General features: G+C 40.6%; 1 protein-coding gene across 1 annotated transcript in view; it reads right to left on the reverse strand.

Annotated features, from left to right (window-relative positions):
* SEMA3E (semaphorin 3E) overlaps positions 1 to 27436 on the reverse strand; it is a 191544-nt gene that overhangs the window by 77603 nt on the left and 86505 nt on the right. Inside the window, exons 2-4 of the mRNA XM_067564003.1 lie at positions 11788 to 11948; positions 5059 to 5118; positions 3295 to 3414 (exon numbers count right to left, since the gene is read on the reverse strand). Coding sequence (XP_067420104.1) covers positions 3295 to 3414; positions 5059 to 5118; positions 11788 to 11948 — 341 coding nt within the window. The remainder of the gene's footprint in view (positions 1 to 3294; positions 3415 to 5058; positions 5119 to 11787; positions 11949 to 27436) is intronic.

Here is a 27436-nt window from a genome sequence, read left to right on the forward strand (position 1 = left end):
GTGTTATTGGTGCGGCTCAGGTGCCCATAAAGAGCACACGAGCACATAAACTGCATAATTAGCTCCTCTGGTGGCTGTCTAAGTAGAATGGCTGCAGTTTGAGAAGGCTTTATACTGAACACCTAATCTGATACCTGGGCTCCCCACCTCGAGGCTGAACCACACTGGTAGGAAAATGCTCATAGAATCATAGAATATTAGAGTTGGAAGGGACCTCAGGAGGTCATCTAGTCCAACCCCCTGCTCGTGTGTCCCCGTTCTGAGGATAATTAGTACATCAGGCTCCAGGGTGGCCAAACTCTGAAAATGAACCTTTTCAATTCTTTATTTTTAAAATGGGCTGTTCAGTGAAGGGGTTTGTGTTTGGTTGGTTTTGTTATTTACTTTTGGTTGGTTGTTTTGAAGTTGGACAGAAAATGCAGGATTCAGAGGAAAAACACACCCACCCACCCCAGCTTGGCTGCTGAGTGGTGAAGTGCATCCCCAGGGCTTGGGGCACAGTGTACTCTAGCAACCCCCAGGATCCCTTATCCCTGCCCCCATCCCACCCCAGAAGGCAGGGATAAGGGATACCCTAAGGACTGTGGTGGAGTTTTGGGGCTGGCTCCCACTCACTGCTGTCACAATGCTCATTGTCCAGGTGCTTTTGCATATGCACCCTCAGGAAGGGACAGAGAGCAGAGCGGGACCAGGCAGCTGCCCTGCAGGAGGGGGAGCAGCAGAGCAACCAGCTTCCCACCTGTCAGCTTTGCTCCCTGCTCCGGGCAAGCTCTGCACAGCAGCAAGGAGGAGCTGGAGCAGCCGCTGTGGGAGGCTGCAGTGCAGGGAAGTTTTGGGGCTGGCTTTCAATCCACACCCTGACAGTTCATGCTGCCAGGGTGCCCCTGCACATGCAGCACCGGGAAGGGCAGGGGGGACCCAGGAGTAAGGTCAGATAGCGGAGCTGGGACCAAATAGCTGGCGTGCAGGTAGGGGGAACAGCAGGGCTGTGGGCTCAGCAGAGCAACAAGAGGGATGCCCTCAACATCCTGGTGGGCAAGAGCTGCTTCTTGCTTGTCAGCTTTTGCTCCCTGCTCCAGGCAAGTTCCATGCAACAGCCAGGAGGAGCCGTGAGAAAAGCAGGAACAAGGAGTATGCTCAGCCAGGCATTAATGGCACTTCCGACTTCTGTGCTAGCTGCCTGCAACACTTCTCCTCGGCTGCCAGGAACTCTGAGGTATACACGACGGACTTCTGGGCCCCGAGTCAAGCTGAAGCCACGTGCACATAGGAAAGGAATAGGGCTTGGTCCCTAGGTCACAGCTTTACATGGGCTCGGACCTTCCAGCCCAGCAGGTCCCTTGGACACTAGGTCCGAGCCCTAGGTTAGCACAATTGGTGTGTGGACGCAAGGGGGGTTAGGCTTGAGTCCAGGCTCAAGCCCGGGTTTACATTGCTGTGTAGACATTCCCAGACAGGCTGACTTTGAATGTTTGCTCATTTCCTACACCCCACTAATCAGAGCTCTAGGATCTGGTGTCTAGTGACACCTTTCCCAGTGCTGTTCCTGATCTGTGGAGCGGTTGCTTGATGTGAGCTGTATAACATGGGCCCCTCCATTTTCAGTTCTTCTAACAGGTGAGGAATAATTAGACCTGTGCAGAACTTTCATGAAGAAGCCTAAAATCAAAGGAAACTCAACTGGTTTTGTGTCTCATCACAAGCTCCAAACTCCCCCCAGTTTTGCTGGAAAATTGAGACATGGTTCATCCTCAGTGATTTATGGATTTACAAAAAAACAAGCGTGGTTCAAGTTTTCACATGAAACCTCGAAGAACTTGGTGATTTTGCGTGAGCTTACTGGCCCAGGGTCTGATTCTGCAATGTGCTCAACACCCTCATCATCCAGTTGAAGGCATCCAGGTCCAGAGGTGTTCAGGTTTAGGGGACTTCAAAAACTGTGCTTGAGGTCAGTGGTTATTTTAGATGGGCAATGAATGCAGGATCATTCCTCGTGTGGGTAACCCAACTCATTGAGGCCACACGTGGCTGCAAGTAAGTTGTACATAGTTACCTAGGACCAGACCCAAAGCCCATTGAGGTCAATGTGCTCTGAATCCAGCTGTTAAATACTACATAAAATGGATAATTAACAGTCCTGGTCCATTCCTTAGGGTGACTTGAACTCTTAGCTAGAAATTGAAACTTGAAAATGCAGGATTCTAGATTCCTGCAGGAAACTCTTGTTCTTGCATGAGCATTATGTTGACATTATAGATCAGGACCAAACTCTGCATCGACTGACACCTTCTGCAATCCCACTGGACCTTACACTCACACCAGTGTAAACCATTAGTAGCTCCAATGAACTTCTTGGAGATAGACCGATGTAAGAGAGATCAGAATCAGTGCTATTGCCTTCAATGTGGTAGCAAGGGCTTGAAGTCAGCAGAAAGTGCAGCCATAGCAGTTTGCGGAGAGATGAAACCTGACAAAAGTCATTAAAATGTTTAAATGCACCAGCTGCATTTGATGAAAACTAGAACGCTGAAAAAGAAACAAAAAATATTTCGATTCTGGAATGAGAGCTTGCATCTCCCACCACATCAAAAGGCATATTATTATTCAGGTTATAAATGCCTGGGGGGTGAAAGACTTAGGATACAAACTTTGATACACCTTTATCTCAAAAAGTGCTACATAATTCAGCTAAAAACAAATTCCAAGATGACAGTAATGTACAATTTTAAGGTGTCAATTTCCAAAATATGTTTTCAGTTAGACTAACTATTTACATTATTACATAAGGCTGGAAATCACTCAACAATTCATCACTCATTCATGACATCAGGCTGACACTTTGTCAGTGGGGCATTTGGCTGCAATTACTTAATTAAATGGTCATCTTGTAACTTCTTAATAATGGTAATGTCTGATGACCAAATCCTTCTCACTTTACTTGGATGAGCAGTGACATAGAAATCGATGTGTGCTCCCCTCTGTGGCCTGGTAGGTTTCTTATAGTCTTCCCACCCACTTTTATGGAAGGGTTCTATAGATTTTAACAGGGTTCTACAGAAATCAATATGATTCTATAATAATTGCTCTCAAAGCTGCAATTGTGAGTGGTCTTTGCATGTGGGATGGCATACGGGGAACGTAATTTCTCTTGCATAGACTGCAGTGTGACCTGGGATTGACCTGCCATTTCAACAATCACAATGATCCACTGTGCTTTAATTTGTGTGCTTAACTATATAGGCGGGGTTTGCTACAGAGTAGAATGGTGTCCTTGTTCTGGAATGTATTTCTTACCTCTGACTGATGTCCGACTCTGATAAAAGTGCAGAGGGGATCAAAAGCTCCCGTACCACAAGCCAGGAGGTGTGTTCTGTTGTAACGATGAAGGACACGGATGTAATTTGCACATTCATCCTATTTTTAAAAGAAGAGGAGAAACTTAGTATTCAGGATAATTTAAAACCAGCCCCATTTCCTCTGAGTCAACTCAGTACTTCCCCCATCTAAGTATTTATGTGGATGGTCTAGGTATACCTAATCCTTCCTCCATGTAGGGGGGATAGACTAGATGACCTCTTGAGGTCCCTTCCAGCCCTACATTTCTATGGTTCTCTATCCCTTCTCATTGTAGTACCTGAACACAAATCACAACCATTAATGAACTCCTGTGAGATAGGGTAACCCATTTTTACAGACAGACAAACAGGGAGATTAAGTATCTTGCCCAATTTACATGGTAAATCTGCAGCACCCCAGGGGTGTTACAGCTAGATTCCAGCTCCGCTCCTTCCCAGGATCCTAACTACAAGCTCATCCTTCTTTCCCCTAATATATGTGGTCCAAAATCTACACTTATTTACACCTGTGTAACTTCAGCATTTTTCTAGTGACTTTGGGGGAGTCATTCTGTATTTATCTTTGTGCAGTGGAGACCAGAGTCTGGCTCAGGATCTATGATAGACAGGCTGAGAAGAAATGACAGATCCAGCAAGTTAGAAAAATAAACTTTTCTATATGCACTTCTAAGTAAACATATTAAACCATATTTGTTGTGTTCTTGTGGGAGGGGAGTTAGAAATCACACACACACTGGATAGAGTCTGTCTCCAGGTGGGATCAGGCATGATTATTTGTGGTGGTATTTTTCTATGAGACCGTGTTGCCAAATCTAACATCATGATCTCATGATATTGTGTGTTTCTTGGAATATGTCTACACTGCTCTAGGAGCAGGCCTCCCAGCCAGGTAGACAGATACACGCTAGCTCTGCTCAAGCTAGCATGCTAGAAATAGAAATAAGGACATTGTGGCACAGGTGCTGGCATGGGTTAGCCACCCAAGTATGAACCCAAGGGGTCCGGTGGACCCCTACTCACGTGAGTAGCCCATGCTGCTGCCCACCCCATAATGTCCACATTGCTATTTTTAGCATGCTAGCACATTTCTGCCTATCTGGGCTGGGAAGCATGCTCCAAGCTGCAGTCTCTTAAAGCCCCAGTTCCTTGAGCCATATGATTAGGTTAGAATCTTAAGCTTTCATTTAAAAAACCCAGTAAATGTCTATCCCTCAACAGTCAAAAACCTAAACACTAAAGACTCAAAAAGCCAGTCTTGTGATTTTGGGTGGCCTGACTTGTGATTTTTAACTGTTTGGGGTTGGCAATCTTTCTCAGTAAATGGGCTCATGCATGAAAAAAAGAAGAAACTGAACTATCAACATCTGTTAGCAAATGGCTTTCACTCTGATGCCAATCTTGTCACCTCTCATAAACTAAGCAGCCCTGGGCTGGGCCATTGCTTAATGTAAAACCTGTAAAGAAAACCAGCGTGGAGTGCTAGGAGTCAATGTGTTAATTGCTCAGTTACTGCTCGGTCTTGAAAACAATTACACCAGCGACTTAATTTACTAATAGTAGTCATGCTATAGGTTCACACTGCAACATTCAGAAATGATCCGGATATTCAATACTCCAAAGTTGAGGGATGCTTGGATCCAACATTTTAGTTCAACCCCATCTCTAATTAAAAGGTAATTGATTTGCAATTAATGGTACTTACAGCATCTCTTCCTTTAATTGTGCATTCTTCTGCCTGCAGGGGTGTACTGGGCCAGTGTATCTGAAATAACAAGAGACCATTCACGTGGGGTATAAATGTGTGTAATTCACAGCTAATCCATTTTTTCCTCTTTGGATTGTGTAAAAAGATTCACCACTTTGAATGTACAGTTTTCATTGCTACAATCTATACAGTAATATTTATAGTACTTTGTAATGTGCCAATTTTCAGAACAGTGAAGTCAAATATTCCAGTTTTTGCCAAGAGGTTTCTGTCTATGCAAGATAACTACATAAGTGTATAATGAGGCATTTAATTTCTCCTGCATTACAGCTGGCAGTCTTCTCCATCAGACAGTCAAGGAAACTCAATATTCATCCTACAAATTGAAAGGAAAATCCATGCACCAAAGCATTTTGTACTAATTCAGTACAACTGTGCCCACTGCATATCCAAAGACTTTAAACACTTTCCCATTGAACACCAATTTAAAATCATTTGTTTCCTGCTCTAAACATCACTTAGGATAGTATACAGCTCCCACTGAAGTAAATGAGAATTTAGCTATTAACCTCAGCAGGATCAGCCGCTTAATGTCAATTATTGCAAACAAGGCCAAATGTCAGAAGTGGCTTTTCAGTTAACCTATGCTATAGAATTTTATGTTTCATTCCCACTTGTATGGATGAAAAATATGTGAAACAATGACCTGGGTGGACTGGCCTAATGATTTCACTTCTCAGCACTTCAAGAACTGAAAACAAATGTTTCCACTTGCGATACCATTTTCAACTCAAAGAAAATAAGATTTCTGCTTGGAAATTCACAGATAATATATACAAAATGTTGTGGCAAGTGAATGTTGACATTGAGGTTTATCAGTATTCCACTCACAGATTATTATTCTATCTGCAAAATGTTTTTAAATGAAACTTTTTTATTTCTTAGCTGCCTAAATCCTTTTGTGGATCTAGCCCTAACTGTCACTTTAAGTGCCTGCGTCCAAAATGTAGGTCCCCAAAATCCCTGCTCAGGTGCTGCTGAGACACCTACATTTCCACAAGCAAAATCCTTATATCTGCTGGTGGGCATTCATAAAGCTGTGTAAATCCTGATACTCAGATCACTCGTAAGCCCGGGTAGTATCCCCAAACCAGGCATTCCCCAGCCTATCTTAACTGCAGGGCGCAATCTGGGAGGCATTCCTAAACAAATCAAAGCCAGAGGAGGTAGTACCCTTACACCCAATAGCCCAGCAGAAAGCACGTTCACCTAGGATATAGACAATATGAGTTCAAATTTCTACTCTGCCTAATTTAGAGCAGTGATTTAAACCCAGGATCTCCTGCCTCCCAAGTGAGTGTCCTATCCTGTATCTATAGGGTATTAAATAGTTGTTGGGTGAGAGTGAGTCTATAGCACAGTGGTTAGGGCACTCACCTGGGATGTAGGACAACCAGATTCCAGCACCCTTAGAATGACTATATATAGAGATAGCAAATAAGTAAGCATTTTAACAGTGTATATGCATATGTTGATTTTTTCTTTAACTGTGCTAATGAAGGCTGTATTTGCACTGCATACTAAGCCAGATACTAGTTGGCTGTAAATGGTAGTTTTTTAACCCTCTGCATGTTATTTTTCCTGGGTGTTTAAATTTCTAATGTTCCATATGATGACTACAGCTTTAACTCTTATTGGGTCTATGCCTGGATTGAAATCACTTGGCATGCTGACAATAGCTGTAGTTGGGAGGTTTCGCCAAAGCATCAGAGCTGGAATAACATTACACTAACACACACTTTATTGGGCTTCATGCTTGACCTTTTGTTTGGACAGACTTATTCAATAATTGTCATTACTATGAGTCACCATCTGAAGGACATTTGTACATTGCATCTTCAGTGATGTTTTACATCTAGCACAATGTTATTTTAATCTCTTAGAAACCCAGGGCGCATGATCCTTTCTGCTAAAAGTGAGCTGGAAAGGTAGGAAAAGGCTATGTTAAAAATATTCTTTTCAAAGGAATAAGCTCTTGGAATGTTAAGGCTGCATTGAAGATAGCTAGGCTAAAGACACACCTGGCTTAACTCCGCATAAAGCAACCACTCGGAGCAAATTCAGGCAGAGGAAATGTTTTAATCAGATATAGAACCATGCTTATTGTGTCAGAACAACCCCCTCACTTCTTTCAAAAGGCAAGATTGTACTTCAAGTCTAGGTCAGTTTAGGGAAGTGTTATGAACTACAGATTCATTGAGTTTAAGCTCAGAAGAGACCATCAGTTCCTAGAGTCTATAAGTCACAAGCCAATTAAATTTCATCCAGTTACCCCTGTATTGAACCCAATAACTTGCGTTTGACTAAAGCATACCTTCCAGAAAGGCAACCAGTCTTCAAACTTTGATTTGAAGACTTCAAGATATAGAGACTCCACTACAATAATACAAATAATAAATAACAACACACAAGCCTCCTCTCCTAAGATTTGTTAGATAATGACAGGCCTTGTAGTCTTTGTCTTAGTCCCTAAAAGTGTGCAGGGCCAGATGCAAAAAAGTGGTATCAAGTGGAGTATGAAATCCAGGGACAGTGAGGGTCACATGAAGAAGGCCTCACAAGATATACAAAAGTATCTAAACATTCGTATGGTTTTGAGAACTACTCCTGTGAACCTATTGGTGTGCACCTTCCGCTTCTCAGATCCCTGTTTCTCTTCTTCCCATTAGTGACTGTGCTGCAGAATACCACAGCATTCTCCAGACAAGATCCAGAGCACTAGAGTACCGCCAGTGCAAGCCGTAGTTTTCAGAATTATTTCTGCAGAATACACTAACAATTTGATAAGTTATAAAACTGCTGTGTGTTATCTGTAGGTAAAACACACTCCTGAAACCCGGGCCCCATTATTCTTAGAGTTGTACATACCCATAAGAAGAGAAACACCTGATCCAATGAGTTTACAACCCAAATAGGAAAGACAGACAAAGGGTGGGAGAAAGGAAGTATCATTATTCTCATTTTATAGATAGGGAACTGAGGGACAGAGAGATTAAATGAATTGCCTAATGGTCACATGGGAAGTTTACAGCCTGCTGGGGTTAACCAAGGTGTCCTAAATACCTAATCCAATGCGTTAGCCACAAGAGTGCTTCCTGAGAGCTCGCTGTTGGTTTTAAATGTATTGATTCTGTAAATGACGTGAAAGGTGCCCAGTGTCATGCGGGCTGGCTTGAGGGGGGGGCAGTTAGTATATTGTGTGACATCAGCATGGCAGAATCATAATAATCCATGTGGGATAGGCCATGTCAGTGTTGTTAGGAAGGTTATGATATGCTAAGTAAGAGAATATTACTTATGTTCATGTGTAATATGTGAAATGGAAGTTATAGATGTATTTGAGATATCTGTGTTTCAAATTGTGCTGCTTGGGCAACACCCCAGATAGGATGGCTGCAGAACAATGGCCAGCGTAAAGGCCCATTAAGGCCTTCCCAAGTGCAAGGGGCCCAGAGAGAGAAGCCAGCATCACTAATGAGTCACCAGAATCTGCTTACGTGACTGGACCCCAGGCACACCTGAAGAGTCACCAGGATTGGCCCATGTGACTCTGGACTCCATTTTAGCTCCTGTAAATTTCACAGGCCACATGGCCAAAAGACAGAGGGTATATAAGATCAAGCCAGAGAAACCATTTTGTCTATGATCCTGTCCAGCTGCAGACACACACCTACCTCTGGATCTATTCATCTTGCGACTGAACCGAAGGACTTAGACCCATCCAGGTACTGGATGTGAACCAGAGGGAACTATACAAGCCTACAAACCCACATTTCTTCCAGAAACCTGATGTAAATGGACTTTTAATCATTTGTATATCTGTGATTTACTTTAACCCTTTAACATTTCTCTCATGGTTTATTTCTTTCTTTCTACAATAAACCTTTAGTTTAGATACTAAAGGATTGGCTGCCAGCGTGGTATTTTAGGTAAGATCCAAACTTATATTGATCTGGTGCTGTGGCTGACCCCTTGGGGTCAGAGGGAACCTTTTTAGTAAAAATCATAGAGTTCAAATAACTGATCTCTTTACTGGACCTAGTGCTGATTTGGGAGCCAGGGACTGGAATGCAGTAAAGGGGGCTGTAGGCATCTGTGGACTGGCTTCTTGATATCCAGTGTGGGGAAATCAGAGGCAGTTCGTGGCTGGTTGGGAAGCCGGGCTTCAGTGTCACCCAGCAGCGTGAGGAGAATCTGCTCTCCTTTTGCAGCCTGCCCTGATCTTGACATTATCAGTTGGCTACCCTGGGCACGGCCGGGTCACACCCAGGACAATAAACAAAGATATTTTTAATGTTGTTAGAAATACACGCATACATAGTCATCTATAGGCACAAATGTACGCTGTACTGCAGCCTTTTGTTTGAAATTCGGTGGACTCAGGGAATTAAACCCTGGGGAACGGATTAGATAGCTATAAAAGGTAGGCTCCACAGAGCTCACACCTCAAATTCACCACCAAGTACATTATTTAGATTTACCAGATTACTTTGGCTGTCAACTAGCAAAAAATTCATCTTACATCCACCCAGTATTTTACTGGTGTTCTCAGAGGAGCTCCTAAATGCATTCATTACTGCTGAATATTCTCAGGAATATTGTTTTCTGACAGAGGGGATGCATCTGTGATGCAAAGAGTTTTGTTTTGCTTTTTAAAGTGTTTGTAGATAATCCCCAAGTCTCAGGTTTAAAGCCAGATGTAAGAAATACTCTCTTCATTTTCCACGGTGTGGAGACATGGAGAACACTGCAACAAAACTCTTTCACAGTTTTTTCAGGATACTGAAGACAAAAGGTGATTTATGAAATGTGAACCAGAGTTACTAGCTTTACAACATTTCCCCGCTGCTTCTGGCAACTTCTCTCAGTTGTCAGAGGTAGGACTGAAATAGATCATTTTTTTTCATAGTATCAATTTGGAATAGATCATTATACTCTCTTTGGTGTATAACTTTGTCTCAACTTAATTAAATGAGTGTTTGCAATATGAAAGAAAAGGTCAAATGGCTAATTAATATCCCATTAATTACAGATTGATGAGGTCCTTAGGTAGAAATGCGTGAACCAGATCACTCAGACTTCAGTCTAAATCTCTAATGTGAACAGTGCCTTCCATCTACATCTTTTCTGATAAAATTGGGACCTAGCAGTGGTAGAAATATCAGTACTCTGCCCTGTCTACCTCAGAGTGGTTATCTGTACCGCACTCTAGGATAACCAACAGGAGACTCCAAAGAGCGCATGAAAGTTGAACTCTGAGGAGGTCATGTTTCCAGATATGTTCAGTCAGGCTCCATTTATTGCAGATTCTGATCTTTTGAATATCATAAAAAAATTGTGACTAATTTGATATATACTGTGAACAGGCCTCCAGACAGAGGGTGGTGTTTCAGATAAATGGCTGATCTTCCTTTTAAAGTCACTAGAATGAGAGCCATGGACCTGAAGCGTGTGTCTAAATGGGACAAGATGGTTGGATAAAAACATAAAATGTTCTATGCTGTTAACATGTCTTATTCTGATTTACTCTTAACTGAAAGATAGGTTACTTTATAGTCTAGAAACAGCCACTTCTTAAATGCTTTTGTATCCCTTGACCCTACTCTCTTGTCACAGGATATGAGCAATTTCTATCAAAAGCAAGGGCAGTTAACTCCTATCTTACAGTGGAAGAGTAAGGCCCTGTGTATATCACTGTGCTTTGTGAAGTCCCAACATTTAATTTCCTACATAGACAAGTTAATACATGGCCTCCTGAGTATTTGCATCAGCTGCTCATTGTCTATGGGTTGGTACACTATGGAAATCATTTAAAGATATTTTTCTAAAGGTGTTTTATTTATTTAGTTTGAAGTGAATTGGATGCTGGTGAAAGGGGCCTGATTCAAAACCCTTTATCCACAGACCAGCCAACTCCAGTGTGGACCATGGGCTTGTCTTCACCCGGCTCTGTCAACGTGCTTCCAATTTGAGCTTCAAGGGTCTGAGAGGAGTCCAGTCTCTATGCCCATTCATTGGCAGGTCTCTCCATTTAGATTATCAGTATGTCTATCAGCAAATTTTTTTTTTGTGACATGCAAACCTTTCCAGCAGAAACCACCAAGTCTTCTCCCATAGGCCATTGAACAGGCTACAAATGCTACTAACTTTCCGCCACTGGATTGGCTTTGGAGCCCATGAATTAAAGGGACACAGTCAATTTGAAAACTAGCCAGGCTGTAGACATGAATTAATGTAGTTTGAGGCCCCTTCCAATTTGTGTACTTCTGTGGTTTTTTAAATGCTTTCCTCTCCCCTATTGCTGCGGGAAAGACATACACAAGCAAGTGGGGAAGATAACTACTTGACTATATGGGGAAACAGTTAAATCTACTGTAGACAAAATGCTGTAAAATGCACAAAGTAAACAAGCTGAAAAAGTGTGGGAAATATTTATTTCCACCAATCTCTTGCAGTTCAAATGATCTTGGCTATTATTCTGAAACAACACTAGTTTTAAAAAAAAAATTAAGAGAAATTTCAGTTTTAACTGAGTGGCGCCCCTTTAAATATGAAAACATCTATTATCTCATTTCCAATCACCTGAGCTCTCCAAGTCCTCCCCAAGCCCTTGGAAGTTATTGTCTTGCAGAATCACATTGCATACACTATCTTATGTTACCTCACCTCTCTGTAGTTCTCGCTGACTCGGTCCAAGCTGAGAGAATACACAAGATCCCTTCCTCCCACAAACAGTCGCTCTTGATATTCATCCAGTAGCATTGTGTGAAGACCAAGGTATCCAAATGGGCTATGAAAGACTGATGTCCTGTTTAAATCCCAGAGCTCTGAAATACAAGCATTGTACATGATCATTACCAAACTTTGTTTTCATGTTTTTCTGGGGAATGAGGTAAAAGGTTTTGGAACATTAAGATATTCTTAATCTTAGTAAGAAAGAGACACAGGACACCTAGGAACAATTTTCAAAACTGTCCAAATGTCCTGGAGACCTGGTTGTGTATTTTCACATTGTAATCTTTGTGCTCAATATATCGTGTGACAGAAAAAAAAATGCTTCCTCTTTAGCATTACAGAAAAGGAAAACAACTCTTTAGAACGTTGACTGCAAATGAGAAAGGGGAATGAATCAATGGAAAGTCATTTGCCAGAAATTCAGACTCTGGTGGATAAATTTTCCAGGCCTTCGCTTCCCCCCACCACGCTGCATGTCTATGATAAGTAAGTACATTCACAGTCACTTCACGATGACATTGCTTCATTTCACCCCTTTCATCTTTTTCTTTTTCTTCTGAAGGCCCAACACAGTTCCCATTGAATTCAATGGAATTTTGCTACTGAAATCAAAGATGGGAGGAGCACACACTCTGTAACCTCTATGCCTACATTTTCAAGGGCAACTAGAGATTTTGGGTATCTATCACCCGGTGAGTTGACCTTTCAGGGGCTTTGGGGCTCAGCTGCACCCTTTCCCAGGCTCAGCCTCCTCCTCACCTGGTGAAGGGAATAAGTCCAGGTGTCACGTAGTAGAAGTGACTAATGGTACATCTACATTGCAAAAAAAAACCAACCCCAAACAATCCATGGCCGTGAATCCCAGAGCCTGGGTCAACTGACTCAGGCTTGAGAGGCTCATGCTACGAGGCTAAAATTAGCAATGTAGACATTTTCACTTGGGCTACAGCCTGGGCTCTGAAGCCCGGTGAAGGGAGACAGTGTCTGATTGCAGGCTCCAGCCCAAGGGGGAACAACTACACTGCTATTTTTGGCCCCATAGCATGAGCCCGAGTTAGTCAACCCAAGCTTTGAGACTCACTGCTGTAGGGTTTTTTCCCCCCAGTATAAATGTACCATCAGAACCAAGCCTTGTGAGGTGAAGGGCCGCCTGAATTCAGGGAAAGAACGGAGCAGAGATGCCTTCTTTAGAGCCCAGGCAGATGGCCTGGGGAGTGTAATCCTGCAGGAAGCAGGCCAGAAAGACTGAAAGCCAGACTGCTGGAACAAAGGCTCAGCAGAAGGGAGCAGAGAGAGACTTATTTTAATGCCCAGAAAGAGGGCCTTGGAAACGACACCTTTAGAGAGCAGATTAGGATCTTGCTGGAGACCCAGCCTTAGGGGAAGGGGGCTGATTATAGATGAAAATTGTCTGAATTGGTTTATTTTGAAGAAGTAAAACTCAAGCCTGAAGAAAAATCGTGATGATGGAGAATTAAACTACAGCAAACTAAGGACACATTGCCTCTGAATGAGAGCATTCCCATTGGGGTTAGCACACTTTAACTTACGTGCATTAATTTAACATCTTTGTAATTTTCCGGTGTGTCCCTGTGTACAAAAGCCCTTTCATCACTGCTAGTCTTATACTCAGATTAGGAGTGGGATATTTTCATGGTGAAACAGAAAAGCTGTGCTGCATTGTACCTGTTCTGCACAGTCAGAAAATTTCTCTCTCCAAATGAAATATTTCAGTACTACATGTTTGTATTTATATAAGAAATGGGATCAAACCAGAACTGCAAATATGATTTTTGGCTCAAACTACACATTTCCTTTTCAAAGAAAAAAACTCGATATTCTATTTTTGACTCAGCCGTGGGGTGAGAAAAATGGAATTTTAAAGTTCTGTTTATACTCTAGTCACAAGAAGATACAGAGATATATTTGTATCACTGCCCTGATTTATCTCTACCTTGTCCTGGGGGCAAAATTCTTGTAACTGTGACAATATTTCACTTGATAGATATGCTTTTTGATTAGGTCTGCACAAGAAGTCAGAATGGACCTGTTTTCAAATGTGAGTGCTTAAAGAAGATGAGCAATCTACATTTGGGCATTTAAATTGATAAACTGGTACATAAAACTCAGTTGTGCCAGGTGCATCCTCATCTCCAATTGAGATGTTGAGAGAGAGCATCTTTCAAGATCAGGCTTTTGAAGAGGGAAATATATGTACCTCCTATAACACTAATCTGGGTGTCTAACTATGAGAGGTTTGTCTCTATAGGCACCCATATTTAAAAATTAGGATCCCTGGGCCAATTTAATCCCTGGTGTAACCCCACAGACTTGAACAGTTCTAGGTCAGAGGTAAATTTGTTCCCAGTGTCTAAATGTGTTTATAGTGGTCATCCAGAAGACTTGTATGCTTCTCCAGATCTCATTCCCACTGATGAAAGCAATAGCTTCCATTCCCATCCTTATGCAAGTCACAAGGTCAATGTGTCTCAGTTTATCTATCTGTAAAATTGGTAGAATACTATTTTGCTATTTCAGTGCAGTGTAATAAGTTCCTTGAAATCTTTAGATAAAAAAGATCAAATACATGCAAAGCATTGTTAGTGCAGGTACAGTATTTTGCTGCTTCTCCTGGGCAGACAAAGAAATGGTTGTTTCAATATTTACACATTCCTAAACTGACTATGTCAGTTCACTTACCAACTAAAGGTTATGGGCTCTTAGAATATATTTCATAAAGGAACTACAGTATCTGAAATTGAACAAAACTTGCCAGTTCTGTGCTCACTGTTTTCCATGCCCTGTCCAATTCTGCAGGCCTGTCCTCTGCCTTCCAGACACACACTGGCAGATATTCAGGCTACTCTTACTTGCCAAGTTCTTTCTTATAACAAGCACAATTTTATGAACTGATTCAGATTATTCTCCCTTCTATGTGAGGATAATGATATATGATCATATGTGCTGAGCCTCCAGCAGTTCTCTTCTTTCTTGGACAGGACACCATGGGCTATTTGTAGAGCCATATCAGGCTGTATTCACTACGGCTAATTTCTGGTGTGTTTTTATGCTCATATCCCATATAGTGTCTATTCTTCCAAACTTACAAGGATTGTGCTAGAGCAAATATTTCCCTACTACAAGAATGAACTTTGGAACTATTTTATTATGACATCTCCACAGTTTTTAAATTAAAACACTTTTTTTCTTTCAGCAAAATATGCTTGGTATTTTAAATACAGAAAGCTCCTTAAAGGTGATCTTTTTTGAGTACATAGCCAATAGCATGCTGGCACCTAAACTAATCATTTACCCTGATACCCAGCTCTCAAAAGCCAATCTCTCGTTGAAGAACTTCTATATACGTTTCTGTTGTTAACTGTAAATATTGATTGTTCCTTGTTCCAGATTTTACTTTGTTAAGGTGGGTGGCAAAACCAGACAGGTGCATGGCTTTACATAGCATCACATCACAACCACACAAGTCTATGGCTCACCTCTTTTGCCTTCTCATAAAAATCTTCAGTTCCCTCTTTAAATTTTTTGCAGAAATATAATATCACCTCCCACATTACTTAATTCTGCAGCACATTATTCCAGTAAAGACACTTTCCAGATGTGAGACAATGGCAAATGAGTCTGACACTCTGAACATGTGGAGTATGCAACGTGGCCCTCTCAGACCTGCTTCATAACAAAAGGTAGCACTTAGGGTTGCCAGATGTCTCAAACAATAATGTAATAGATTATATAAGGTAATCTATGATGTCCATGTAATATGAGCAGACAATCTGAATGACATTTCATTTCTTCAAATTTCAGTTAAGCTGTGGACTACCAATATTGTAGCAAGCCAGGTTTGTCAAGAGCCTGCCAGAACAAGAAGGAATATTAATTAACTCAGATTTGTGCTACCGGCTGTACAAGTGAATTCAAAAATCTGCTTGTCAAAAAGGGATGTGTGAAAAGGAGAGAAACCAAGACAAAGAGATAGAGAAAGATCCTGAGGGACTTGTAACACAAATGATTACAAGATGCATCAAAAAGTCCTTGTGGATCAGACTCATTAGACAACTTTCAAGTTTTAGAACAACCACCTCCTGGATGGGGTAGTTTTAAGAATAAAGTTCAGCCACTCCTCAAGCCTATAACAAATCAGTTAGTTTAGCTGGACATGTCATTCTTCCCGATTGGACGGTAACAGTAAAATTAGCCAGCGTTCCCACTCTTCATCCTCAACCCATCAATACTTTAGAGCAGATGATTATACACAGGAACCTCAGCTAGTAATCCATCACCAAAATAAAAATATCATCTTACAAGTGCTTGGATCACTCTGACAAGGTTGGGACCCTTAACTGGCAATATTCCATATACAATTGATAACAGGAGGCACAGTTTTTTCCTCCCTGGGAAAAAAGGAATCTTGGCCACTGAACTTGAGCTAGTACACTAGTAATGTCATTCTGTATCCCTGACCTAGCCGTAATCTTCAAAGCAATCCTGCTTTTAAACACAGCAGATGAACACTTGAAACTGCATCTGAATGGTATTTATTGGGCTCAGAATAGTTATACTGTTATCTAAATAGCATATCACAAGGAGAAAGATCCTTCATTTCTTCCCTAACTCCTACATTTTCACCTCAACCGCTGTAATAAAAAGGCAGAAGGAATCACAAAAAAACAAAATGTAACTTATGAAGTCCCAGATAGTGATAATATTGAAAATGACCACTTCATTTTTCCATAAACAAAAGGATTCCATATACCTTTTAGTCTGTGGTACTTAAATTTTCATTTAATATGAAAAAGGGAAAATAAAAGTTAAAGTCATTGTGTGAGAGAGTGCCTTGTGGAACTCTGCTATAAAATACACCATTGTAACCCAAATTTGAGAGAGCAGTAAATAGAAAGCAATATCCTAGCAGTTACAAGAAACATCCTCTTCAGTTACATGCTGTAACTGGGATAATATAAGATCACTTTCATAGCATCAAGGATTTAACTCTTCCTATTTATGAATGCTCTCAGGAATTAATAGTCAGGTGATATGCAAAATGGGGAAGATAATATATTTCACCAAAATGTCAGCTACCTTTTATAAATATGAGGCGTGGGGGACGAAATCCTGGCCCCATTGAAGTCAGTGGGTATTTTGCCTATGACTTCAATGGAACTAGGATTTTCCCTAGATCTGTTATGACCAAAGAACAGTAACAAACTAAAGGACTTCAGTCAATTGTGTACATTCACAATTTGTCACTCTTTCTGGTTACCACAGAACTACAACATTCAAATATCCTAGCAGAAAACATTGTCTATACTGGTTGTCACATCAGATACCTGTAACCCTTCAGCTCTTATAAACTAAAAGGAGGCACATGACTCAATCTCTTTTTTTTCAGAGCAGATGATCCTCGCTAAGAAGCTTCATTTGGAGATTGTTTTTGTCACAATAAAAAGGGATGGATCGTTGATGTCCAATTGACTTTTCCAATGGCGGAATCAACTTTCTTCTAGACATTTCTTTGGAATTTGTGGATTTGAACATGAAGCCTGCAATCAGAGTACAGCAAATATTGGAGGGAAAAATAAATCCCACAAACATACACAACTCTAAATACAGACCTCTTATTTGTCTGTACAAACCGCACTTTGTAAAAATCTCTGAAATGAAACAGGATGATTATTGTACTTTTGGATGGTTTAAGTGCCTTATAGAGCACAGAACTTTCTCTTTATCTTTTTTACAATATTGGAAAAGATTACTACTGTAGTGATCCTATTCATGTAATAGATTGCTGGATACATTTTGGGTTTTTCCCCCCTTCTAATTTGGTTTGGTTGCAATATTCAGTAGAATTCAAAAGCCTTTAAAAACAAGAGATGCATTTACGTTATTAAGCTTGTTAGATTGTTATTCTTTCACTTTTTTCTCTGTCTTCTCTTATAAGCATTTGGTTTGTGTTCCTTAGTGTTCGTAGATTATATTAAGCTGGTGGCACTATAACTGATCTATTTTTATGTCTTATGCAATGGAAATATAAAACATTACAAACCTGCCAAGATATATAGTATGGATACTACATCTACTCCTCCAGAAACCAAAGTGTATGCTCACATAGAATTGTGGAGTAAAGTTCCCCTTCATAGCTTTCCACAGTGAAACTGTAGCTCCCATTAAACATTACAACATATAACCATTAAACATGCTGTAAACATAGAGATTTTAAAATTTAGTCTAAAGAATATATGCCAGTCCAATAAAATATTCTCTTATCTTCAATTCTATTTCATTCTTTTTTGAAGAGAAATCCCATGTAACACAATAAAATGTTGATATTTTGCTACTTAACATCAACTCACTGTAATGATGGAAACATAATAGAAAGAAAACAGGGCCTAGGAGTTCTTTCCAAATCGGCTGAAAGCATGTACAATATCTGTTTTTAAAATGAATTATAATGATACTGAAGTAATGCATGCTTTAAACAAGGGACAGTATAACACCTCTGAGATAAATTTTTGACATGCACCCATGGTCCTCTACACTTTATTCATTATTAAAGTGAGATTGTCTTGTGTAACCGTACCAAGGTGTTTCGAATGATAAAACAGTATGCTGAAAAATAATCAAATATGCTCTCTTTCAGAGCACCCAATAGAAGGCACGGGTCTGATTCAGACCTCCTTGGTTCTGGTGCAAATCAAGAGTAATTATACTGAAGTAAACTGAGTTACATTTGTGCAGAGCTAGTGTCAGTCAGGCTAGAGCCATGCTGTGATCTTAAAAAAAATAAGGAAAACCAGAAGCAAAAGTACGTTTTGTCAAACTATTTGTACAACATGCAAATCACATTGTTCCAATTTGATACTGTCAATGAACTGTTTGTGAAAAGGCAAACACTTGGAAATCCTGAGGATTAATATGAAAGGGGTACCCAACTGATCAGGTGTAGGTGAAAAAGTGTAAGATAAAACAAAAATATAGTCATCTTGGGTGAAATCGTGGCCAACAGAATTGGGAGTTTTACCATTGATTTCAGTGGGGCCAAGATTTCCCCCCAGATCTTGGTAATTTAAGAGAAAGAAAAATGTCAACTGTGTATAGGGTAAGCAGATAAACCACCATTATATATGCCACTGGTTGGGCATAGGGCCAGATCCTTAGCTAGTGTAAATCAGCACAAATCCATTGAGCTCCCCAGCTCTTAAGCTTTCCCTATAGCTTTATATTTCATTGTCCATTGTTCACTGCTTGTTTTAGATTAGGCTAGAATCGTCTGCCCAGCAACCAGCCTGAGGATCTCAGCTGGATACTTGTGAACGACCCCAGGGAAGTAATCCTCATCCCCATGCTGAGAAAGGGCAGATAAATCTCTCTGCAGTTGCTATTGCAGCTCTAATTGCTGTCCTAGCACCCTGTTCACAGGAGGGATGGACCAGAGCATGGGAATGAGGTTAAATCCTCCACTCCCAGCTCTCCCATATCCTCAGTTGCCTCACATGATCCCTGCATGCCAGTGTGCAAAGAGTCCCTGCATTGCTGGCCTCTATGCCATAAAACTGTGCGCACCCTTCGTGCAGAGTTCAATCACCTCAAATGCTGCTCCACTGTGACCCAGGCATTGCTTGCTTGTAGACTGTAATCTTTTGGGGGGCATCAGCCTATCTTCCTGCATGCCAGTGAAGAGCCTGGCAGGCTTTTGGATGCTCTTGCTGAACTTGCTTACATTGGTATTAAACCACTATAACTCATAATTGACTCCTCCCTTAGGCTTCATGCGAAGCCCAATGGGCATCGTTCCAGTGACTTCAGAGGGCTTTGGACCAGGCCCATGTATCAAAGCAGAGGAAAGAAGAATCAGACCCAATATAAATAATTACAATACATAGCTTCTTATGTTTTTTCCTGTGACTCCCATGTGTCCTTCAGACCGGAGGAATAGTGGAGGGGTTCGATTTCTTAAAATAAAAAAGAGAGGGAATCCCCACAATTTCAACCTATAAATGGTTTTTAAAGTGACTTTTTTTTTTTTTTTCAGAAGATGCTTGCAATGAATTGGCATTCACAGCCAGCATCAAGTGGGCCAGCCAGATTTCTCTCTTTTTTTGCGGGAGTTTCCAAATCCGGCTTCCTGCAGTTATTCCACGCTTATTTCCAATTAGCTGGATGTTTCCTGTGCAGTGACAGATTGTTAGCCCACGGCATCTGACTCAATTTTTGGACTCATTTCAGTGCTGGACAGTAAATGATGGCAAGCGATCAAACCAAGGCTCCATGATCACAACATCTACATTGATCACCCAGGATTCCATTCTGCACAATGTGCCTCTTCCCACAAAACATGCACCAAGACCCACATGGGTGGTCTTCATCACTGTACTTTAAACATATGGCTGTGGAGTGAAATATGTGACTATTGGAGGAGAATATGGGCCAGATTCTCAGCCGGTGTAAATCTGCATACAGCCAGCAAGAGAGATCCTGGTCCATGGCTCTTATGTGAGCAATCCTGGGCATGATATATGCTGTCCTGGGCATGATATACTCACGTGGGAGTGAGAATTTTAAGGTGGGTCTCCTATTCAGCAGCGCGGCATAGAGATTTTTGAGGGCCTGGGAAAAATCTGAAACTGAGATCCCCATTCACCCTTCCAAAGAAATACCATCCAAAGAGATGCTGAGGGTGGGTGGGTTTGGAGAATGAGCCTGCATCATAGCTACCCTGGATTTGGAAACTCCCGCAAAAAAGAGCATAGAGTTTAAATAACTGGTCTCTTTACTGGACCCAGTGCTGATTTGGGAGCCAGAAAGGGGGTGTGGGACTGAGCCTTGCTCCTTTCTCCAAGCAATGCCCTCTGGTGTGCAGGGTCGCAGTACAATGCAAGTTTGGCCTGGCCACTTCTCTGTCATGGAGGAGGGGCCACCAGACCAAACCTGAATGGTATTGTGACCCCGGGTGCTAGGTTATAACTTGGTTTGGGTGCCCTCTCAAAGAGCGGCCCAGGGCAAAATGCTTCTCTTGCCCTCCCTCGCCTAGGTGGCTCTGCTGTTCAGCACTTCTTTCTCTCTCCTTACGAAGGAAAATTCCCCAGTGACTTCAATAGTTAATGATACTTACCTCTTTTGTACAGCACTTTCAGATTCATGGATGAAACATTATATAAGATCTAGGTGTTTATTATTAATTATTATTATTACTGGGACTTCTCGCTGAGCAAAAAGTGCAGAACAGGGAGCTTCATACCATTAGTTTCTCCATGGTTATTTCTAAAAAGAGCTTCAGTGCAAATATAAAAGTGCAAATATTAGTATTTAATTGTTCCACTCTGGTGAAGTACAACCTAAATTAGTTCTGGAGAACATTACCTAACTGTCCTGCCAAAGCAAAGCCAGTTCTTTGGTTTAAAAATATTAGCTGGCACTATTTCTATTGAATGAATCTACTAAAAATAAGTTAAAATGTCTTAAATGATATTTAATTTCCTAATAGTTTAACAGTTGAAAATCTTTAACAATTATAAATCTCTCTGTTCTTTAGAAGGTACATGTGGTTCAAATAAGCACAGCACTTTTCTGATCAAACACAGACAGATCGGCCTCTTGAGGTCTTGATTTATTAAGGTGTACCACTCACTACATGCTTATTACCAATCTAGCAGTGGTAGAATCCATCCTATGGAGAAATCCAGTGTTTTGACAGGAAGAGAATCTGGTGCTTTCATTTAAAATAAAGATGCCAAATAAGTTAGGGCTTTATGCTATTCAAAACGACTGTTAAATTGAATTTCCTTTGAAAGGATGGATATAAATAATCTATCCCAAGTGATTTTCGTGGGGCACACACTTTTGGACAGGATGGCATGTGATTGACAGCATACGCAAGGATATCTGGAACCATCAACGTGATAAAAAACAGAAGGAAAGAGAAAAGAGGCATTGTAGGCAAAAGCAAAAAAGAGGGGAAACTGAGAAGGAAAGAAATAAAAGATGAAAGGAAATTTTCAGCTTAGCTTCTCTGCCAAATCAATTACTCACAGGAGAAGCAGAGTCTGATATAATATTCCATAAGTGAGTTAAAAAAATTCTTCTATATCACTGACCCCAGAATAAGTCTAAGTGTTTTACTGAGCAGAATATCTGTAAACATAAAGTAAATATATGACACCATATTATTATAACTATATTTTCTGGCCCCTGGAATCTGCTCTGCCTAATTCAACAAAATAGCTGTGTTCAAATGATCCAGTTTAGAGTAATATGAAATAGGCCAGAATCTCAGCTGCTGTGAATAATTGACTTCAATGAAGGTACTCTGATTTTCACCAGTTGTGGTTTGGCCCCGTGTTTTCACCTCTTTGGCTACGCTTTCTGACTTGATCCTGCCTTCCTAATGTGTCTAAAACTCCAGAGGGTTTTAATAGGAATCTGGGTGCACAAGATATACATAAATCAAAGCCTGGTCCAATTTAATTAGATAGTTTTCCTTGTTAAATATAGCCAGATGAAGGTGCTTATGTCACACTAGTTAGATGGGGGGAGGGGCATTTGTCATATTGGTTAACATCAATGTGTCAAAATCATAATCATTCATGTGAGATATGCCATGTCAGGTACTGTTAGAGAGGTTATAATGTGCTAAGTCAGATGACAATACTTATGTTCATGTGTTATATCTGTAATGGAAGTTATGGACACATTTGATGTACCTGTATTTCAAATTGTGCTGGCTGGGTTACACTCCAGATGGAGAGGAGGCAGGATTATAGCTCGCTTAATGGCCCATCAAAACCTTCACAGAAGCAAAGGGCCCAGGAAGAAACTAAAGAGTTACCAGGATTGGCCCATGTGACTCTGGACTCCATTTTAGCTCCTGTAAGTTTCCACAGGCCGCAGGTGCAGAGACAGAGAGTATATAAGATCAAACCACAGAAACCATTTTGTCTTTGTTCCTGTCCAGCTGCAGACACACACCTACCTCTGGATCTATTCACTTTGCAACTGAACCGAAGGACTTAGATCCATCCAGGTACTGGATGTGGACCAGAGGAACTGTACAAGCTTGCAACTCCACACTTCTCCTAGAAACCTGATGTATAAGGACTTTGAAGCATTTGTATGTATTTGATCTGCTTTGACCCTTTAACATTTCTCTTATGGTTTCTTTCTTTTTTTTTTTACAATAAACCTTTAGTTTTAGTTACTAAAGGATTGGCTGGCAGCATGGTATTTTAGGTAAGATCCAAACTTATATTGAACTGGTACTGTGGCTGACCCTTTGTGGTCAGAGGGAACCTTTTTAGTAAAGAGCATAGAGTTTAAATACCTGGTCTCTTTACTGGACCCAGTGCTGATTTGGGAGCCAGAAGCTGAAATGCAGTAAAGGGGGCATGTATTTGTGTACTGGCTTCTGTGGGGATTCAGAAGTGCAGTTTGTGGATGGTTGGGAAATCTGGCTTCAGTGCCACCCACCAGTGTTCGGAGAATCTGCTTTCCTTTTACAGCCTGCCCTGACCTTGACATTTTCAGGTGACAACCCTGGGCACGGGACGGGTCACAGCTTACATCATGCACTGTTTTTAAGGAAGAATCTGCATCAAGGTGTATTTAAATACAGGCTAAAGTTATGCCCCTATATAGGATAAATGTTTGTAATCATAAATCTCTTTTTTTAAACCATAACAAGAAAAGTATTATACAGCAAACAGCTTCCTTAAGAAACCATTTCATCTGATTTTTTTCTAGATTTTCCCCATATATACGTAATTATCTGTAAAGTATTAGGAAAGTTAAATACCTTGGAAGAGAGAGGGAGAGAGAGAAGAAAAAAATTCTTTATGTGAATAACTATGAAGGACAACATTGAAGCCTTTCAAAATGTCGATAATGCTTTGCAAATATTAACAGTCGAAAGAACTGAGATATTTAAAATGTTTCTGCCATTTGACTTTGACACTGCAGATCTTGACAGAGTTAAAGTTAGCTAAAGTAACTGGAGAAGGTATGTCAACATTAGGCAGCTATTAGTGGTCATATAACAATTATGAATTATATAAAGCACTGCACGGGTACTCTGAGCCTTCAGAACTCATTACAAAATCCCTTTTTATTCACACCATTTTTATTCCTGTTTCCTCTGGCATCCACTGAAAAATAGGGAGCAAAGGTTACAATATGTTCAAAATATGCCTAGCCATGCTTTAGTTGCTGAAGGGTCAAATCCAGTTAAAAACAGTTTTGGCTCCCTTACACAATTTTTAAGGGTTTATCCAGAACCTGAGCATATGTTTGAAAGAATCTGGTCTTCCCACCAGTAACTTTCAGTGTAATCATCGTAATAAATTTGGGGTAAAGATTTTTCTAAAACCGCAAAGAGATTTAAGAATACAAGTCCTGTTGCATTTCAATCCTAAATCCCTTATATGCTTTTGAACTCACCCTTGCACCAAGACCAATAAAATGAAAGGCTCTCTATTCTATATGCCTAAACTAGAAACAGAGAATCTTTCTAAATTTCAAATACATATTCGTATGCCCTCATTGCACCTGGTTGTAACCATAAAGAAAGAGGAAGGAGGAACCAAAAAGAAAAAGGAAAGAGGAACACAGTTTCAGAATTACCCTGTCCTGTTTAATTTCACAGTGTGTGTATAAACCCCATGTACTTGCAGTGTTCCTTCAATATTTCCTTTTTTAGTATGTCTGTATACAAAGACTTCCTTTTTAAAAAATATTTGTGATTTACTTTAATGGTAGAGATGCAATGATTTTCTTGGGTAACTATGTCCTCTGTTGTTACAGATGATTTTATGTTAGGCAAAGCATGAAATATTTACCTGGGTGGCCTTTAAAATAATCATTTCTCATAAGGACTCCTGTTTTATAACCCACAGTGGCTAGAGAAACAGAAAGAAGCACTGCAACTTCATTATTATAATTTAAATTACAGTAGTGCCTGGATGCTCTCAACCAAGGTCGGGTCAGATTCCACTGTGCTAGGCGCTGCACGAATATAGTAAGGGACAGTCAGTTTTACAATCTGAATAGTGGAGATAGAAAGAAAGTGGAATAAAGGAAGTGTTATCTCTATTTTACAGATGAGGAATTTAGGCCCAGGAAGAAAAAGGGTCTGATGCAAAACTCACTAAAGTCAATGGAGTCTTTCTATTAACTTCAATGGGCTATGGATCAGGCCAAAAGTAACTTGCCCAAGATCACTCTGGAAATCTGTGGATAGGCAGAGAATTGGAACCCACCTGTCCAGAGTCCTAATCCAGTGTCTTAAAAACAAGACCAACCATTTGCTGTCAGAACTTGCTTCTAAACAAACATTCAGAGCTTGATATACTGTCAGCAAATTCAAAATGTTCTTTACAGTTCTACAGATATTACTGGTTCTAGTGCTATTTCCCCATGTTAAAAATAGGGAATATATCTGGAAGCATAACTATCTCTAAAACCGGAATCAACTTTTGAAGTGTGCCCACTGCACCACTGCATTTAGCTAAGATACATGCTTTTGATAAAAGTAGATGTGCTAAGAGGGGGGGAAATGGAATAAACTATCAAAGAACAACTTTTACAAACTAGTGTTTTTTCTCATTGTTATGAGCTGGATAGACTCCATGATGCCTTCCAAGAATGCTCATTGAAATTGACAAAGTACCTGAATCTGTCCCCACTAGCTTCACCGGGAATACGAAACAGTTCCACGGTGAAATTACAGTTAATTGTATTAGGCTTATATTGGCCAAAAGCTGTTATACACAGATCTCTTAGCAACATTTGACATAGGAGGTAAACTGAAACTCATGTTTTACACAGATTTATAACCACTGGATTATCTGAGGGTCTATTAAGTTTATAATTCATGATGCATATTGCTCCAGTATTTATACTCTGAGATGCAATTATTCATCCATTATGTTATGAAACAGATGCAAAATATACATCATGTGTTGTATGAAATAGCTTGACATTGAATAATATATTTATCCAAACTGTCACAAGCAAGAATCCTTAAACCAGGGATGAACAGTTCATATGATGCATTATTTAACTGAAAGCTATTTAATTGTTTATATTGTACTCCATTAATATTTTAGAGGAAAATGTTACATTCAAGCAGTTCTGCCATTTGTTAGGGGAGCCCGCAGGAGATTTTCTCTTTATTTCAGGTGCTAGGAATTGGGAACATTATTCTGTTTTGGGGTGTAGGGATGCTGGTAATATTCTGAAGAATGAAGTATGGTGTGAAGGGAGCTAGAAATAATTTCACTACAGGGGGGAATTTAAAAAAGCAGGAAAACTCTAGTCTAAATGGACATTTGTGTGAATTTAAATCACTTCCCCAAAGCATTCAGTCCTATATGTGCAACCATTATTCACACTGGTGAGCACTTACTCATGGAAAGAGTTGCTGATTTCAATCATCTATGATTCTATGAGATCATTTACCTGAGTTTGTTCCACGGCAAGAGACAGGTAACATTTGGTTTTAAGAGTTTAAAACTATAAGGGATGGAATAGTTAGTGCTGCTATCTGCGCTTCACCTCCCCTCGAGGGTGTGAGCCTATGGCCGCCCACTTAATATGTTAGTGAGTGCTGGCAAGGTAGTGCTAGGGTGGAGGAAATACATCATACCTTTCTAAAGCACCTCTTCTGTTCTGGTAAAATCAAAGTTTAGCAACCTAGGTGCAGTCATCAGCTATGTGGCTGCTATTACTTTACACATAAGGACTATGAGGTGAAGGTCTATATCCTTTTAGCTAATGTGAAAGGTTGAAACACCCTCTCTATGAAGTCAACTGCCTATGACGGCCCTCTCTATGAACCTCTCTATGAAGTCAACTGCCTATGACGGCCCTTGCCTGATGGATCAGGTACCCATTTTTCAGCTGGGTCAACTGGAGGGGGCAAAACGCAAACCCACAGCCTTCAGGATTGTAGTCAAGTGCACTAATCATTCAGTCACCATACCACAGCCATCTCCACAGCTTCACCTTTAGTCACACATCCTCTGTGTCTCTTAAGAAATCTGCAGCCTGTTAATGCTTCATGCATTTCTCTCTCTTTCCACTCTACTGGAGCCTTTTGCCCATGGCAACAAGCCCCTCCATCTACTAGATGGCCAGCTCTTGAGCAATTTGAAAGACAGATTCTGCAGCTGGACATTCAATATAAATATAGTAGTTCCTTCTTAGTTCATCGGGAGTCTGGAGATCATTTTTTAATAAGGGGAACCCACTTAGGGAAGAAAGTTGGCCTATTGCAATGTAAGAGTCTCTTTGAATTGTTTTTGTATAAGGCAGCCTTTTTCACAAGTTCCTATGCTCAGTTTACCTGCCCCTTTTTAATTTAAATAACGTCGCTGAGGACGGACTGCACAAGCACTGCAACTATTGATATAAGCTGGTTACTCTGGGCTTCCCAAAAAAAACAGTTTCCTGGGTGAACAGCAGCTTATTTCCTCAGAGAAAGGAACTTTGCATTCTTAAATCTGGTGATGAACTTATCCTTCTGGACAGTCCCCACCACATTTTTCCTGACTCATGTTGCTGCTTAAAACCTGCA

Source organism: Emydura macquarii, unplaced genomic scaffold (assembly GCF_026122565.2).
Source record: "Emydura macquarii macquarii isolate MOO-44397 ecotype Brisbane River unplaced genomic scaffold, CSIRO-AGI_Emac_v2 contig_2636, whole genome shotgun sequence".
NCBI lineage: Eukaryota > Metazoa > Chordata > Testudines > Chelidae > Emydura > Emydura macquarii.